General features: G+C 41.4%; 1 protein-coding gene across 1 annotated transcript in view; it reads right to left on the reverse strand.

Moving 5' to 3' along the window:
* ush1c (Usher syndrome 1C) overlaps nt 1–16,867 on the reverse strand; it is a 277,466-nt gene that overhangs the window by 34,466 nt on the left and 226,133 nt on the right. The window contains exons 21-23 of the mRNA XM_041198034.1: nt 15,662–15,724; nt 12,174–12,215; nt 696–749 (exon numbers count right to left, since the gene is read on the reverse strand). Of these exons, the coding sequence (XP_041053968.1) occupies nt 696–749; nt 12,174–12,215; nt 15,662–15,724 (159 nt within the window). The remainder of the gene's footprint in view (nt 1–695; nt 750–12,173; nt 12,216–15,661; nt 15,725–16,867) is intronic.

Consider the following 16,867-nt stretch of genomic DNA (forward strand, 5'->3'; position numbering starts at 1 on the left):
TGGCATATCTGCAATTCTAATCTGTCACTTGCTTTCATTAATTTGCATGCTTACTGAAATTATGCAAGAACATTTAAAATACCAGTTATGGGATGATAGAGGATAATGTGGGTGAAACAGGGTCATTAAAAAAAAACTATTTTAATTACTTATTAGGGGTTATTTAGGTTTCTACATATGTTAACTGTTCTTGAAAACAACAGAAAATTACTGATTATTTTCAAACTGCAAATTACATTTCCTATATACCAATTTCTAGTAACACCTTGTTGATTATGCATTGCTTTCTTATTCCCTCACTGAACACCCCAACTCTAACGAGATTTTCACATGCTGATATCTGGCCAAAAACTGACAAATTCATTCTCCAAACTGGAGTGACAACTCCGACACTTGAACATACATTCTTGTTATTTGGAGCCAAGCATTCCTTCTGCTCTCACTACCAAGATGACATTTCAGAGGTGTTATTTATAGAACACTACATGGGCAAAACGTAGTATTTGTCATCTAATAAAATTAATTAGAAGTAAAAACTGCAATGCAAAAGTGACATCCTCCTGAAGATATTTTGTTCAAACTTGTAGAATGAAGGATTGTGTTGAGGAAGAAATAATGGAAATAAAGCATATAAAATAGGCATGCTATCAGTTAGGAATTTGAATGTTTCCTGCTGATACATTATTCCTTGTTACCTTTTTAATTCTCAAGAGGCGAACATCCTTTCCTGCAACCTGGTCTGATGTGAACTGGAATATAATTATATTTTTGATTAATGTTGTGCCACTCACTGTCATATCAATATGGTCTCAACATTCATAATTCATTACACAAAGGCATGTCTTATTTTTCAAATAGATCAACATAAGCAAACAGTGACATGCTACTGGTAAAAAGAAAACATCGAATGCATTAAAATTTTGTCACATCTATAAAGCATATCTGAATAATTTGATATCCATTCTATGACTGATGGATCTGCATTAATGTGCTCCATAAGATACTAGAGGCTATTTTAATTTAATTATCACTGCGGTTTAATAATGCCAATGACACTATTTATAATGGTTATACTACTTGCAAGAATTTTTTTTCTTTATTCTTTCATTGGATGTGGGTGCCACTGGCAAGGCCAGAATTTGCTGTTGATCCCTAATTGCCCCTTGAACGGAGTGGCTTGCTGGGACATTTCAGAGAGCTGTTAAGAGTCAGCCACATTGCTATGGGTCTGGAATCACATATAGGCCAGACCAGGTAAAGGTGGCAGATTTCCTTCCCTGAGGGACATTAGTCAACCAGATGGGTTTTCACGACAATCAATGTTAGTTTCATGGTCAACATCACTAGACAAGCTTTACATTTCAGATTTATGAGCTGAATTCAAATTCCACCAATTTCCATTAGCCTGGGTCTCTGGATTACTAGTCCAGTGACATTACCACTATCTCCCTGTCTCCCCTAAAATGTGTGCAATATTTTTAAATCAACTCAATACTAGTTATGAATGATTTTTATGCTATGCAACCCCTGCTGTATTGAAGGTGGCAAATGAAAACGTTTCTAGTGTTACACTGTTGTCAAAGTTCTACCTAGAAACAATGTAAGTAACATAGATCTGGAAAGTTTCAGGGCTAACCACTTGCTTTTGTTTAGAACACGTTGCAAATTTTGTCATTGTTGAACAAAAGACAGAGGTGTATATGGCTAAATGATACGTTGTGTCACCAAAACATTTCTCAGATATTCACAATACTAGTGGTCTTTAGATTCAAATCTTAAAATTCTAGTTTCTTACTCAATTCATATCCCATTCTTAACCTCAAAGGTTTTACAATGGTAATCCGGTCAGTATAAGCTCCGACTCCCCGAGACCCTGAATTGGATGAAGCGCTTCTGGAAAAGTAAGTGAGCGAATAGTGCCATTTTAAGGGTCTTCTTTGGAGGGGGCAAGTTGAAAGGAGTTCTCTTGACTACAGAGTAAATGATGCCTTTAAGAACTTCTTGCTCATTGTGAGGTAAATTTCTCAGTGACACATTGTTAGCATGCTGCTGGAATTATGCTGAGTTTGTATGTACTGAGCCCAGAAATCTTTGGACATATTATGCTGCTGTGAGTACAACTCTCCTCCAAACCTCCTAGTTCATTCTGGAACTCTTCAGTCACCCCTTCAATTCAACATGACACTCATATGCCTTTTCAATCTAGTTAGGCTGATGTATTCCTTCTACTCCAGTAGAACATGCTGGCAATCTTCTCCCATCCAACAGTTTACACTGACACACTTCCTCACCATTACCTCTCAGGTAATTCTAGCACCTTTTCCCTCTCGCAACTCAAAGTGATGCTCTCAGTTTCAGCCCCTTTTGTATCTCCTTTACTACTATTCATTTCCTAACAGCACTGTTCCCTTCCTAACAGCAATGTGGGTGTACCAAACCAGATGTACTGCAGTGGTTCAAGAAGGTAGCTCACCAGCACCTTCTCAGGGACAATTAGGGATGTGCAACACATGCTGGCCTTGCTAGTGACACACACAGCCCATGAAAATTTCTATTCTGATCAACTTTATTGCGACATTTTTCCTCCTCCCCAGAATTGTCAACCAGCTCTCCCCTTGTCATCCATTCTACTTTCCATCTCTCCTGACTTTTACTGTTACCTATTCCTTCCTTCATTGCCGTTCATTTGAGCTTCTTCATTGCTATCTACTTCCTATTTATTGATATACCTTTTCAAAGCTATCTACTTTCCCATCTCTCCATTATCATCTAGTTCCCTTGCAATGTCATCCATTCTCCTCTTTCATCATCATTCACTGGCGTGAATTTCACGCTCCCCTGCCGGCGACCTTTTAGGTGAGGGGGGAGCATGAAATAGAAGGAACAGGCTTCCCACTGGGTTTTTGCCCACCCTGAACTCGCAGCGATTTTATGCTGGGGCAGGTTCTCCCCGCCTTGCTCCTATTGAGGGCCACTTAAGGGCTGTTTCCCACCCAACCTCAATTTTTAGGCTGGCAGGAGGATTTCGCGGGCATGGGGAAGCTTAAACATGATTGGGCTTAGGCCTCAGGCAGGAAGCAGAGGGTCACCTTCATCAGAAGTCCCCTTCTAACTTCAGGCGCACTCCTCCCACCCTTTTAAGGTCCAGTGGCTGCTGGACCTCCCTCCACCCCACGCCCCACTTCTCTCCCAATACCCCAATCACCCACTTTCCATCTCCCCAGGCCTTCCCGACCCTCCCCAAAAACTTAACTTTCCGTCCAGGCCCGGGGCTTAGGCTCTGTCACCTTCATTTACTCTGCCCACTACAGCTCCTGTCACTGCAGGGACTAGAGAATTGCATGCTAATACCTCTCAAGCAAGGGGCAGAAGTCTCGCCTGCAGCCAATTCATGTCACTCGAGCATGAATTGGCTGCAGGGCAGGCAGAATTAGTGCGGATGTGGTCCCTGCTGACTCTTCAGATGGCAGGAAGGGAAACCCCACCATCCCAAGTATCCTGGCCGCTGTAATCTACCCCCCATTTCATTGACATCCACCGTCCTCTTTTATTGCATTCTTTTTCCATTACCATTCACTCTTTTCAATGTCATTTACTATTTACTCTTGCTTACCTGAAGTCATAGAATGGACAATCAACTTGGACATCAAAATTTCAAGATTTTTCAAACTACCATGTAATAGAGAGAGATTGCCATTCACCTCCCTTGTTTTCCACTGACATCCATTTCCCTCCACTTCCACTGCCATCCATATCTCTCTCTTTCATTACCATCCATCTCCTAACTTTGCATCCTACTTCAGGCAGAGTGTGATTACTACTACACCAGAACAGGTCTCTGTCCTTTGTGAACAGAGACTGCAGCATCAGCATGGAATAGTTGATAACTCTGCTAACTCCAGCATTAGTTGTTGAACGATTAAGGCAGTGCTTCTCATACTTTTTCCCACTGTGATCCCATTTCAATGCTCTTAATTTTCCATGACACCATAGTGAAGAGAGAAGATGAGACTGGGAATGGGGGGTGGTGGGAGAGGAAGGAATTGCAATACTGCTTTGAAAGCTCTGCACTTTGTGTGGATTGATCCCCAGCAACTGAGAGAGAATTCCTCTGCCCTCTCAGTAATATTAAAGCTTCTCATTTATTCAGTGTTAAAATTGACGGTGTGATGCTGTACCACTCTCCAATGACCCCCTTCTTCTTCTTATAATTACAGGAACAATAATGCAAACACCCAAGACACACAGATGGATCGAACGAGCTAACTCTTAAACTTACTAAATCTTTCAACTTACCTCCCCCTCACTGCCTCTCCACCTCCCTCAACATGCTGCTTCTCTCCCCAGCCCTCCTGCTTGCTGGTCCCCCACTGACCCACCTGCTCATAGACTTCCTGCTCGCTGCCTCCCTTCCTGACCCACTCACTTGTTGGCCCTCCCACTTGCTGACCCGCTCAGTTGTTGATCCTCCCAATTGCCGCTTCCCCCACACCTGGCCTTCTCACTGGCTGCTTCTCTCCCTGATCCTCCCACTTGCTGCTTCCCTCTCTGACTCTCCTACTTGCCGCTTCACACACACTTCTCCCCATTAGCCGCTTCCCTCTCCCAAACACTCATTGTGAATGAGGGCTCAGGAGAGGGTTGATGAGATGAGAGGAATCGAGTGAGAGAGAGGGAGAGGCGGCAAGCGGGAGGCTTGTAACAGTGAATGGAAAGGTTGGTGAGGAGGAGGGAGGTGGTGAGGAGGAAAGCAGCGGGCAGCCTGCAGGAAAGACAAGTAGTTGAAGGGCTGTGTAGTGAATACTGCTGAATCAAACTCAAAAAAGCAAAATAGAGGCCAGGTCCTGGCAAATCCCGCGATAATCAGCCAGACATACACTGCAGAGCATACCAAGAGTTATAGCTCTATCAAAGTGGCCCATTGAAAAAATCCCATCAAGGCCTAGTTTTGCCTCTGCAATGATCATTGCTACCTTGGAGGAGGAGGAGCTTGCGACTCCAATTTATCATCCCGTGACCTCACTAGGGATTGTGACCCATGGTTTGGGAACCCTTGAACTAAGAGGAGCTTCACCTTGAATGATTGTTAACAAACGCTGAGACAATTTTTAGGACCTCAAAGCACTGTCAGCATGATATACTGCTAGAAGGCATTGTTTTAATCTTAGACCAGACCCCCAAGTTTTTGGTAAGATCTGGTTAAACATCAATAACGTTTTGTTTCAAGTAGATGGTTTGAGATTCAAGACACTTGCTAAGAAAATAAAGCCATAAGATTTCACGGGTTTTGAACAAATATAAATGTTACTATATAAGGTAAAAAAATATAATATCCAACTTATGCTTTAATGTTCAGGGTTATTATAAGATACATGTGAATTAATAGGCAAACAGTGGTCAAACGAACCACATTGTGCAATAAATTGCAAATGCCAAGACAGATTCCTCAGATTTCTCAGCAATCCACCCAGACAGCAGTAAACACTGTGTCAACCAACCCATTGAAACTCTCTCACTCTCTCAAGTGGGACTCCAAACTTTTCACTTTCAAAGATGAAGCCTTTGAATTTCCTCAAACCCACCCCAACTAGGACTGCCTCAATGACTGCACACCACCTAGGCTTTCAGTCTCGTCTCCTGAGACTCTGTTCCCTTGGATTTCACAGTCTGCACTCCAGCCTCTATTTACCGGCACAATTGCAGTTCTTTAATAGCTGGCTAGCTTCATTGGGCTGGCACTGCTCCTGGATTTCACCAACCTCCTATCTCCCCAGCTACACTAAGCTATAAATGAACCCAGGGTTTTTTCTGAGTCCTAACGCTTTCCAGCATGGAATCGGTGACCTTCTGCCACCATCTCAGCTCTCCAGGACTTCTCCTGAGCCCTAACTACCTATCTATCAAACGGCTCCTGGAACTTCTCCCAACTCCCAAACACACAGAGCCAGCTAACAGCAACACTTTTGCTACCTGGAGCCTGCTAACAACACCTTTTTGGTATAGTATTTTCTCCTGCTTCTCCTGCACTCCTCCAGCAAACACACAGATAATTGAAACCCTCGAGCCTTAAGCACTACCCATCTGTTGAAGCCTTCCAGGGCTCAATGAATGCTTTTCGACCAGGCTTGTCCAACTAATGGCCCATGGGCTGAAGCCCCTCTATGTGGTTGCCGGAGAGAGTTTTCAGAACTCTGGTCAAACAGGCTAGTTTCAATGGAAGATTCTGCGTGGAGCTGCTCCTCCACTCAGAGACTGTTTCTCTCCCATGTTTGCTGCTGATAGACTCACTAGTGAGCCAGTCAGCAGCAAATGAGGGAGAGAAACAGTCTTTAATTGGGTGAGCAGCAATCATTGGTATTGCTGAGTGTGCTGAAAAATGCCGCACCAGACAAGCGAAGATACACAGGTGCTGGAGCCTGGGGACCAGGTACATCAGGCCCACGGACGGTGAGGTTTTGGTGGCCCTGGAGGGTGAAGTTGCGCGGGTCCATGGCTGGGGGTGGGGGGGGGGGGGGGACAACTTATGGGAACTTGGGAGAGTAGTGCAGTCTTGTTGAGCCAGTGGGGGAGGGTGGTGGGGTGCAAAGTTTTGGCAACCCAGGAGGGGCAAGTTGCATTGGGCCTGTGGAGGACATGGTGCCATGGTGGGTATGTGAGAGTGTGTGTGTGTGTGTGTGTGTTGGGGGGGGGGGGGGTGGTGCGGAATGAGAGTGTGTGTCTGTGAGTGTGAGGGGGGAACGAGAGACTCGTCTGTAACAATTGCGAGTGGGGGGGAATGAGCAAATATGTCTGTGAGGGTGGGGGGGAATGAGAGAGTATGTCTGTGAGGGTGGGGGGGAATGAGAATGTGTGTCTGTGAGTGTGGGGAGGGATTGAGAGAGAGTGTATGTGGTGGGAGAATCAGAGAATGAATGTGTGGGGGAGTGAGAGAGTGACGAAATGAGTATATGTGGGAGCGAGTATCTGTGTGTGTGTGGGGTGGGGAGTAAGTGAGTGTGTCTGAGAGTCTGGGGGTGAATGAGGGAGAGAGTGTTTGGGGAGTGAGAGAGTGTGACAGTGTGTGAGTGGGGTATTGAGAGAATGTAACTGATTGTGTGTTAGGGGAATGCAAAAGACTGAGTTTGGGGGGGTAGTGTGAGCGACTGAATGTGTGGATAGGGGGAACGCGAGAGACTGTGTGTGTGGGGGGTGGTGGGGTGTGGAGCGCAAGTCTGCCTTGCGACCAATATCAGGTTTTGCACTCACGCTCACCGCCGCATACCAACGCAATCACATGCACCCACTCACAGTGGGTGATGGTGAGAGAGTGAGTACCCTGAGACTGAGAGTGTGCCAGGCACAGACACTCTGACCCTCTCACACTCTGGTCATTTTTATCAATTCCTCTTTGTTAAATTAACGATTTATTGCTATGACATTGTTGTACTTTTGCTCAGCAATTGTTTCTTTCCTTAAAACCTCAGCTTTTTTTTGAAATTCAGTTTATTGTTGTGTCAAACCTTATCTCTCTGAAATTTGCTCCTCGGGCCCTTGAATGAGGAAAATATGCAAATGTGCCCCCCCAAAAGAAAAGGTTGGACAAGCCTGTTTTAAACTAATTGTATATCTAACAACCAAAACAAAACAACTCTCTGGGCTGCATTTCTTTTCAAGCAGTGTAGACACCTTGTCTCCAATTCTCCAGCTAAGTGAGCCCACCTGCTGCTTTATGTTTTTATCTTTCTAGCTGTTAACCCTTTAAGTCAGCATAGCCCCAACTTTAAGTGTAATAATTTCCAAGCTGCTTTAATTTGCATTTATTCCATTTCCTACAGTTAAATTTTAATTTTCCCAGAATTGGAAATTATTATTAAAATATTACTATGATCTATGAGCTAGGTATTTATAACAGCATGCATGATTATCACTGAACACCTATTGTATTTAACACCAAATTAATACATGAGATTGGGAGGAGACTGTGATGTTAACAATGGTTTAGACAAAGTGGCCTCACAACAGGTTTTGGTCAGTGACAAATGTTCACATTAAATGGGTTTATTATGCATAAATCAATTTAATTGCCAATGTTGTTTAAGGAAATGAGTTTGAATTGAATGATTTAATGTTTGCAATACATTATAAGAGGTACTGTTTCTATTATTGCAGCAGAAACATCTGAGCTGTTTACAATGGTTTCAAAATATGCTTTAAACACAATGGGAGCTTCCTGCTTAACTCAGTCATTTTTAAGACCATAAGACATAGCAGCAGAAGTAGGCCATTTGGCCCATCGAGTCTGCTCCATCATTCAATGAGATCATGGCTGTTCTGATAATCTTCAACTCCACTTTCCTGTCTTTTCCCCAATAACCCTTGATTCCCTTACCGATCAAAAATCTATCTATCTCAGCTTTGAATATGCTTAATGACCCAGCCTCTGCAGTCCTCCACAGTAAAGAATTCCACAGATTCACTACCCTCTGAGAGAAGAAATTCCTCCTCATCTCTGTCTTAAGTGGGCGACCCCTTGCTCTGAGATTATGCCCTCTGGTCCTAGGCTCTCCCACAAGCGAAATCAATCTCGCAGCATCCATCCTGTCAAGCCCCCTAAGAATCTTAAATGTTTCAATAAGGTTGTCTCTCATTCTTCTAAACTCCAATGAGTACAGGCCCAACATACTCAACCTCTCCTCATAAGAAAGTCCCTCCATATCCGGGATCAGCCTAGTGAACTTTCCCTGGACTGCCTCCAATGCCAGTATATCTTTCCTTAGACAAGGGGACCAAAACTGTTCACTGTATTCTAGGTGTGGTCTAATTAGTGCCTTGTATAGCTTTAGCAAGTCTTTCTTAATTTCATACTCCATTCTCTTTGAAATTAAGGTCAACATTCCATTTGCCTTCCCTATTACCTGCTGAACTTGTATGTTAGTTTTTTGTAATTCATGCACAAGGACCCCCAAATCCCTCGGTGCTGCAGCTTTCTGCAGTCTTTCTCCATTTAAATAATATTCAGTTCGTCTATTCTTCCTGCTAAACCTCATTTTTTCCCACATTATATTCCATCAGCCAAGTTTTTGCCCATTCACTTAACCTGTCTATATTCCTCTGTAGACTCTTTGTGTCATCCTCACCATTTGCCTTCCCACCTATTTTTGTGTCATCTGCAAACTTGGCGATAGTACATTCACTTCCCTCATCCAAGTCACTAATATATATTGTGAATAATTGTGGCCCCAGCACTGATCCATGTGGCTCCCCACCAGTTACAGGTTGCCAGCCTGAAAATGTCCCCCTTATCCCAATCTCTGTCCTCTATTAGCTAGCCAATTGTCTATCCATGCTAATATACTACCCCAATACCTTGGGCTCTTATCTTATTAAGTAGCCTTATGTGTGGTACCTTATCAAACACCTTTTGGAAATCCAAATATATTAAATCTACTGGTTCCCCTTTATCTATCCTGCTTGTTACCTCCTCAAAGAATTCTAAGAAATGTGTTAGGCATGATTGCCCCTTCATGAAGTCGTACTGACTCTGCTTGATTATGTTATGCATTTCTAAATGCTCTGCTATTACATCCTTTATAATAGACTCTAACATTTTCCCAATACTTTCTACAAATGCTCCTCTTTTCTCACACATCTTGCAATATACTAATAAAGGGCAAATTTGTCTCTGGCCAAGAGCTGTTGCCATGTAATTTTGTAAGATAATCTTCATGCCTCATCTTGCTCCCAGTAATCGTTTAACTTCCACACAAGCATTTTCTAGAGGTGCATTGAACAGCAGCCAACAATATTACTAATTTTTTCCATCTGTTCGATTTTTACTCCCCATTATCCAGAAGTGCTAAGAACAAATCTGTTTCTGCAACTGCTGCCTGTATTGTGAGCAGCAAGTCAGCACAAAATGACAATTGAACCTGGGACTTTCTACTATAATGAACACCAGAAAAATACTTAAATAAGCTGAACTCCCTGATTGATGGCTGGTTTTCCAGAGCCAACAATTACATCAACCTAACCTGCAATGATGCCAAATATAATAAATAGGCACTCAGATTTGCATCTCTTTTTGGCTTCTCCAAGGTGCAGGGCATCATCAACTATGCACACTGGCAATCTGGGTACCCTTAGAATAACCAGATTTACTTGTAATCGCAAGGCCTTCGACTCTATTAATGTGCAGGTGTGCAACCACAAATCATATTTCTGTTTGAGAGCGCCAGATTCTCAGGGAGTTGCTATGATGCTTTTGGTGCAGATTAGTCCAAGATCCCTGACATTTTTGAACGTACAAGCATATTTGAGGGGTTGCTTCCAATAGTCAAGCCAATTCAAACTAGACTGATGAAACCCATCAGAAATCTGAAAATGAAGCTTAACAGTACCACAATTACCACCATGTGGCTACCAGATGTTTCACCGAACAAGCCATCATCATACTGAAGATGCATGCTGGTGACACCCTTCAGTTTGAAAGAGATAGGAACTTCAGAATAGTTCTGGTGCATTGTGCTCTGCACAACATTGCACATCAGCAAGGTTTGGACCTGCAGGAGAAACATGGCAAAGCATTCAGATCCTCTTCAGATGATTTGGAGGTGGCTGAGGAGGAAGAGCAAGGTGATGATGGCAATGCATCCTGAGCTGCTCACAAGGTTGCCTGAGATGCCCTTTTTAATGCAAGATGATGGAAATGCCCAAAAATTGGAAGTCCTGTCCTCAATCATGGCACTTCCTCTTTTCATGGGGGTGGGAATGGGGTGGGTCACATTTCACACGTGTGTTTCATGGCCATTTGAATCAGTAACTACCTCCACTCAACTCAGATTTTGGTAGTCCATGAGTGTGAAACCAAGAATGTGCAGAGAAGGCCTTGTAAGAGCAGGTCTGAACTTTGTGCATTTCTTTGGATAGCCAGGGTACTTCTTTAGAGAAGTAAGGTGTCCCTGTAGATAAGGTCCTGGGACACCATTGAGACAGGGCAGGTGCCCTTTGGGTGAGGTTAGATATCTATTAGGGAGTCATTAGGTTCCCTTTGGAATTGTTAAAATTAGACATGAATGTGCATAAAAAAGTGCTTAAACTCATTTACTGTAAAGCTCATTGGGTCAGTTAACAAACCTGTCAAAACCAACTGTCAGAAGTGTCAAGTGGACCTTCAAATGTGTCAAGAGAAACTGTCAAAACAATTGTTGAAAGGAACTGTCAAGGCACTTAAAAGTTTTGCCCTTTAAATCTTTGAAAAAAAAGTGAAGTATTTAAAAAAAACATTGTTTGCTATTTCACTCTGTCTGTTGACATAAACCTGAGGGTTTCCACTGTTGGATTAGTGCTGCAGAACTAATGTCACAACCATGTATTATCATAGTAGGATGCCTACCATTTCACAGTTTGACTGACAGCTACAAGTAGTTATGGACTCTTTGAAATGGGACCATGACTTGCAATGCTTGTTGCTATACAGGATTATTTAGTTGAAGGAATGTAAATGTGTTTTTATGAATGATAATGTTTTTTTCAATACAAGAAAGCCTACAATAGACATAAATTTATTTTATAGAACTTTATTTTATCTCACTCTCATGGGCTCTGAGGTCTGCCTATGGTGGATACTGGGTAAGTTGGCATGATGGTATAAGGACAAAGGGTGGTGGGTGTGGGTCATGTATTGGCACTAAGTTGGCAATAAGGGCTATAAAGGGCCATGGGGGAGTGTATGGGGCATAGGGTGGCATGGAGGGTACAAGCAGCCATGTGGGTTGGGTACAGAAGCATAGGTTGAATTGGAGCATATGAGGGGCCATGAGCATGGTTGGGGCATGGGGATTGTGTGAGTGTTTGGGGGTATTGAGGGTTGAGGGCTGGACAGAGTGCCAGAGCCCCAAAGCAGGCCTTCCGCCCAGCCTGACTCTACACTCAGTATCATACTCACTGCTTCCAGAGTCACCCTTTAACTTAGCCCATGTTCCCACTCCTTACCGGACCAAAAATCTGATGTCTGGGCAGCTATTTTTAAAAGTTGGGTTCAGGGAGCTGGGAATTCTCCAAACTCTGTGCGCCTGACATATGAACGAAAATACAGGCCTTTCTCTCTTTAATTTTTCTTTTCCCTTTCAAAAGTAGTATGGCATTTTGTTGCTGTAGTAACTCCTCTCTAGCTTCCAATTAGCTGAATTACTTACCATGGAATAAGGATCAAAGTCCTCCTCATACTTCTGGAAGCCCTGTAGTAAGAAGAAACCATGCCAAATTACAATTCATGTTACTTGCTATCATTGTCTTAAAAACTGTACCTTTCTTTCATTAAACCCAGGTTTAGTGAGATTACATATCCACATAATATTCTGACTGATCAATTTTTTTATCACTGTATAATCCATCAAACTAATTTTTGTAACTGTAAATATCATTGCATCATATTTCCATTAAATGACACAACCATTGGTTTATTTTACTTATATTTTTATACGATGCTACAGAAAATTGAACTTATTTTCTCTATTAAAAGGCACCTCAGTTATCAAATTTAATAGTTCCAAGGGAGATTGCACAAATATTTCTCCATATAAGTGTTAATCATTCCTTTGTTTCACGATGGGGACTCTCAAGATCTGAAGCAAGACCTAAGGAAATTGTTCTATAGATTGAAAATATTTCACTTTATAACAGGAAGGCAACATTTGCACTTATCTTACAGTGTGCTGTAATTCCACCTGACAACCAAAGGCAAGGGCTCTCATATCCATTTATTATGTGGTGTTTGTAACTATTCAATCTCTTAAAACAAGCTAGTTAATTTCCATTTAAGGCAATTCACTTGCCTCAATCAATGCATTATGAGTTTACTGCTGCCAAGATTGTCTTTCTTTAAAGGTTGTATTCACACATTTCACACATGGACACAGATTATCAGGCCATTTTCCAAGTATAGTATCTTTGTTGATATGTATGAACCACTTGAGATGAAAACACTTTCTCTTTCATGAGATTTGGCAATAAATACTGAGCATGGGAAAATGTTTTTTTTTTGCATGCCAACTTCCTCTCTTCTTCTCCTGAAGCTATTTTTATTGGTATGAGTCATACTCTAATAACTCTCCCAGGTGATAATTCTTCATACTCAGCAACAAGAATTTGCATTTATTTACCTCTTAATTAATTTAGCTCTAGCCCTGTTGGAAAAATTCACAAATAACTTTACAAAGCTGTACAGTAAAAAAATGGTGCCCCAAGAACAGACACTGGAGATATTAGCAGCTGTGACCAAGTCACAGGTAGGTTTTATTAACTGTTGTGTCTGGAGGTGATCAAGGAATTAATGGGGGTTTCATTGACATATGGGCTAAGATAGGGGTAGAAGCTGGCTAAATTAGAATTGAGTGATCTTTGTGATGGAGGGAATGTGTGGAAAGGAATGTACTTAGTATGGGTAGATCAGAACGCCAAGGTTGTGAATAACCTGGCACAGAATGACACATTGGATGAAGAAGGGGATGAAATTAGTAAAAAAAAAAACAGCGCAACATTTGGGGTGGGACTGAAGCCTATGGTTTCTGAAATATGCAAGAACAGAAAATGCTTTCATCAAAGGTCACTCTGTTTCTTTCTTCACAGATATTGCCAGACCTGCTGAGTATTTCCAGCATTTTTTGTTTTTATTTCAGATTTCCTGTGTCTGCACTATTTTGCTTTTGCAACAGTCTTCATAATGTTTTTTTGAAAGAAATCATGACTTAAAAAAGTTGGATGTTGGATATGTTGTCTGATAAGACAGAAGCAAAGGAGGGGTTAATAGAGGTGCTGGACGTGTAAAGCTGAGTGTTATCAACATACATGTGGAAGGTGAACATATCTGCAGACGACATAAACAAGAGGCAGTATGCAGAATATATAAAGGAGGAAATCAAGGATAGAATTCTGGGAGAATGCTGTAGGTGAAGGTTCTGGGTAAGGTGAGAAGCAATTGCTGAAAATGCTCTGATTACAAATGGAAAAGTAGAAGTACAACCAAGCCCCCATGAGCTGGGAAATGGAAGAGAGGCATTTGAGAAGGCTGGCATGATCGGCCATGTCAAAGGCTACAGAAAAGCCAACAAAGATTTCAAGCAGCTGAGGAAATAGTCAAGCAAATCAAAGATGCAGAGTTATCATGAATAGAGGGTCAAGATGATGGACGGTGGGAAGCTGATCATGCAGTTGTTAATGATTATGGAGTTATTTCAGAGGCTAACAGAGGAAAGTGTAGTTGGAAGTACTTGGGGGACACAATAGTGACTAGAGATGGTCTTGTTACTGATCGAGACACAGGAGGAGATAGGTTACAGAAGATGGTGAGGTTAAGTGGGTGGGCATGAATATGAACAGGGGAGTTTATATGGAGGTTTAGGGAGAACAGAAGAATGGTGCAAGTCACAGAGTAGATTTTCAACCTTCATGACAATTGGATGCATTCTATAAGGGGCAACCAAACCAGGATCCAGTTGTGCATTCAGAAGGCAAGTTGAAAATCTACCAAAATAAGCATTATTTAAATATGGGAGCTTCACAACCAAGCTCATTCTTAAATTTAGCTATTCACATATCAGTTTTTCAGTTGGGGGTTATTGGATTGTGATCAGTAGCAGGAGCCCCCAGTTAATTCCAAAATCCCTGGCACAGTAGTTCTGAGGACAATTGTAGAAATTCTACTGCTTCCCCAGATTAGAACAGCTAATTCAGCACTGACCAGTATTGAACCAGTCGGCTCTGTATGATTCAGTTGCACTTCAAAGAACACATTTAACAACATATTGATTGAAAATACTCTAATCCTTCTCTAACAAGAAAGCAGGTATTTCTTTGGTATAAACTAACAAGCTGACCTTTTACTAATATCACAGTACAAGGTAAATGAATTATGAAAGCTATGATTTGCTTGAAAAAAGTATGTGTCCAAAATTTATATCTGTTCCATGGTACATTAATGAAAATCAATTACAGTAGAATAAAGTCAATTTGTTAGTTACTATGTCTGTACTTTGTGCTAAATGTTGCAGTTTCTTTCAATTATTGTCAATCTGAATCAACATCCTCATGATATTATAGGATTCCTACAGTTGGATGAAAAGTTATACTGATATTCTTACATTACAACAGTGGCAACTTCAGAAGTACTTAATTGGCTATAAAGCACATTTGGACATCATGTGGTCATGAAACGGGTACATAAATGCAAGTATTTCTTTTTGCTTTTTATATTGAAAAGAAGGTACATGGGTCATCAGTAGGGGAGTTTTTTGAGCACTTTGACATAGTCAAACTGTTTTTCTGAACCACACAGAAAGAAAAACATAAGAGAATGCAGGCATGCCTTTGTCACTCCAGTTTTGCACAGTTTGAATACCTCAGTTCTAAGGGGGCACAATGAATAATGAAGAGGCCAAAATAAGTTGATGTCCACTCAGGAGAATTGAGTTCCAGATGTTTAGAGAATACTAGAAAGTCACTAAATAATCACATCACACATTAGGTAGAGTTCAGGGGATGTATGGAAAGGGAAATGAAGGCAGTCGGAGTAGCAAAAAGGAGGAAGGAGATAAACCAAGAACTAATTCATGTAAAATGTCTACGTCAAAACAGTACAGACGAAAAAGAATCAAAGAAATTATGATAAAAATTCCTCATTATTTACGTGCTTTCCTTTAGAACAAAATGATGAATTGTAGACCACCATTCGTTTCAACATCTCTGGTTGCTGTGAAAGGAGGAAAGTATTATGAATTGAGCAAAAATATGTTGTGTTCACGCTGTGGCAACAAACTAGACAAGAAATGGAAAAAAAAAAATTGAATTAGTTTTTTTTCATTTTTTCTCAAAGATACATTCACCTGACACAAAAATTGTTTAAATGTTTTCAGATGTCTTTTCAGCCAAGCATAATGTTCTGACAGCAATTTACATTAAAGTAGCACCTTTCATGTATAAAAAGCACCTTAAGGTGCTTTACATAGCTGTAATCAGACAAAATGGATGCTGAGTAAATTAAAGAATAGAGACTTAAAGAGAAAGCAATCTCTTAATGAAAAAGTGAAAATTACATTTTCATTGTAGGAAGCCATGGGTTTGAAATATGCAATTTATAAGAATGTGATTTAATTAATAAATTGGTTATGATAGAGGAAAACAAGTGTTCTCTTATTAACATTTAAATATTTTTAGGAAAATGGAAAGATCATTAGGCCAACAAGATTGCCACTTTTGATAGATCTCAAATCTATCTCGTAATTTTCTTTCCATATCTCTTGAACCATTTTTTTTCAGTGGAGATGCTTTAATTGCCTTTTGAATCCACTTATATGAGCAACCTTCTCAGGTAAGGGGAGTCAGGTTTACGTGCATGTGGGAAGTTAAATTGCCTGTAATTGGCATTAGGTCAGGATCCTGACATCATGCTGCCTTCTTCCAGATTTTTGAATTTCCCAGCCAGGGAAACTGTCTCCCAATCTGTCAGCAACTCACCAGAGTCACTGAGATGAGTGCACTGTAGAAAGAGCTTCTCAAGTGAAACCGACAAGCACGAGAACGCTTTGATCAGTGAAACTGAGGAGTTACAACATTGGCCAGGTGAGGCTGCTGTTCAAAGCAGCTCTTCTCTCAAAGAAGTGGCTGAAGGCACTGAATACTGAAAAGGCTATGGGCCCAGACAATATTCTGGCAACAGTACTGAGGATTTGTGCTCCAGAACTTGCCATACCCCTAGCCAATGAGTTCCAGTACAGCTACAACATTGGCATCTACCCGGCTATGTGGAAATTGCCTAGATATGTCTTATACACAAAAAGCAGGACAAATCCAACCCAGCCAATTACTACCCCATCAGTCTACTCTCAATCATCAG

This window comes from Carcharodon carcharias, chromosome 10 (genome assembly GCF_017639515.1).
Source record: "Carcharodon carcharias isolate sCarCar2 chromosome 10, sCarCar2.pri, whole genome shotgun sequence".
Lineage (NCBI taxonomy): Eukaryota > Metazoa > Chordata > Chondrichthyes > Lamniformes > Lamnidae > Carcharodon > Carcharodon carcharias.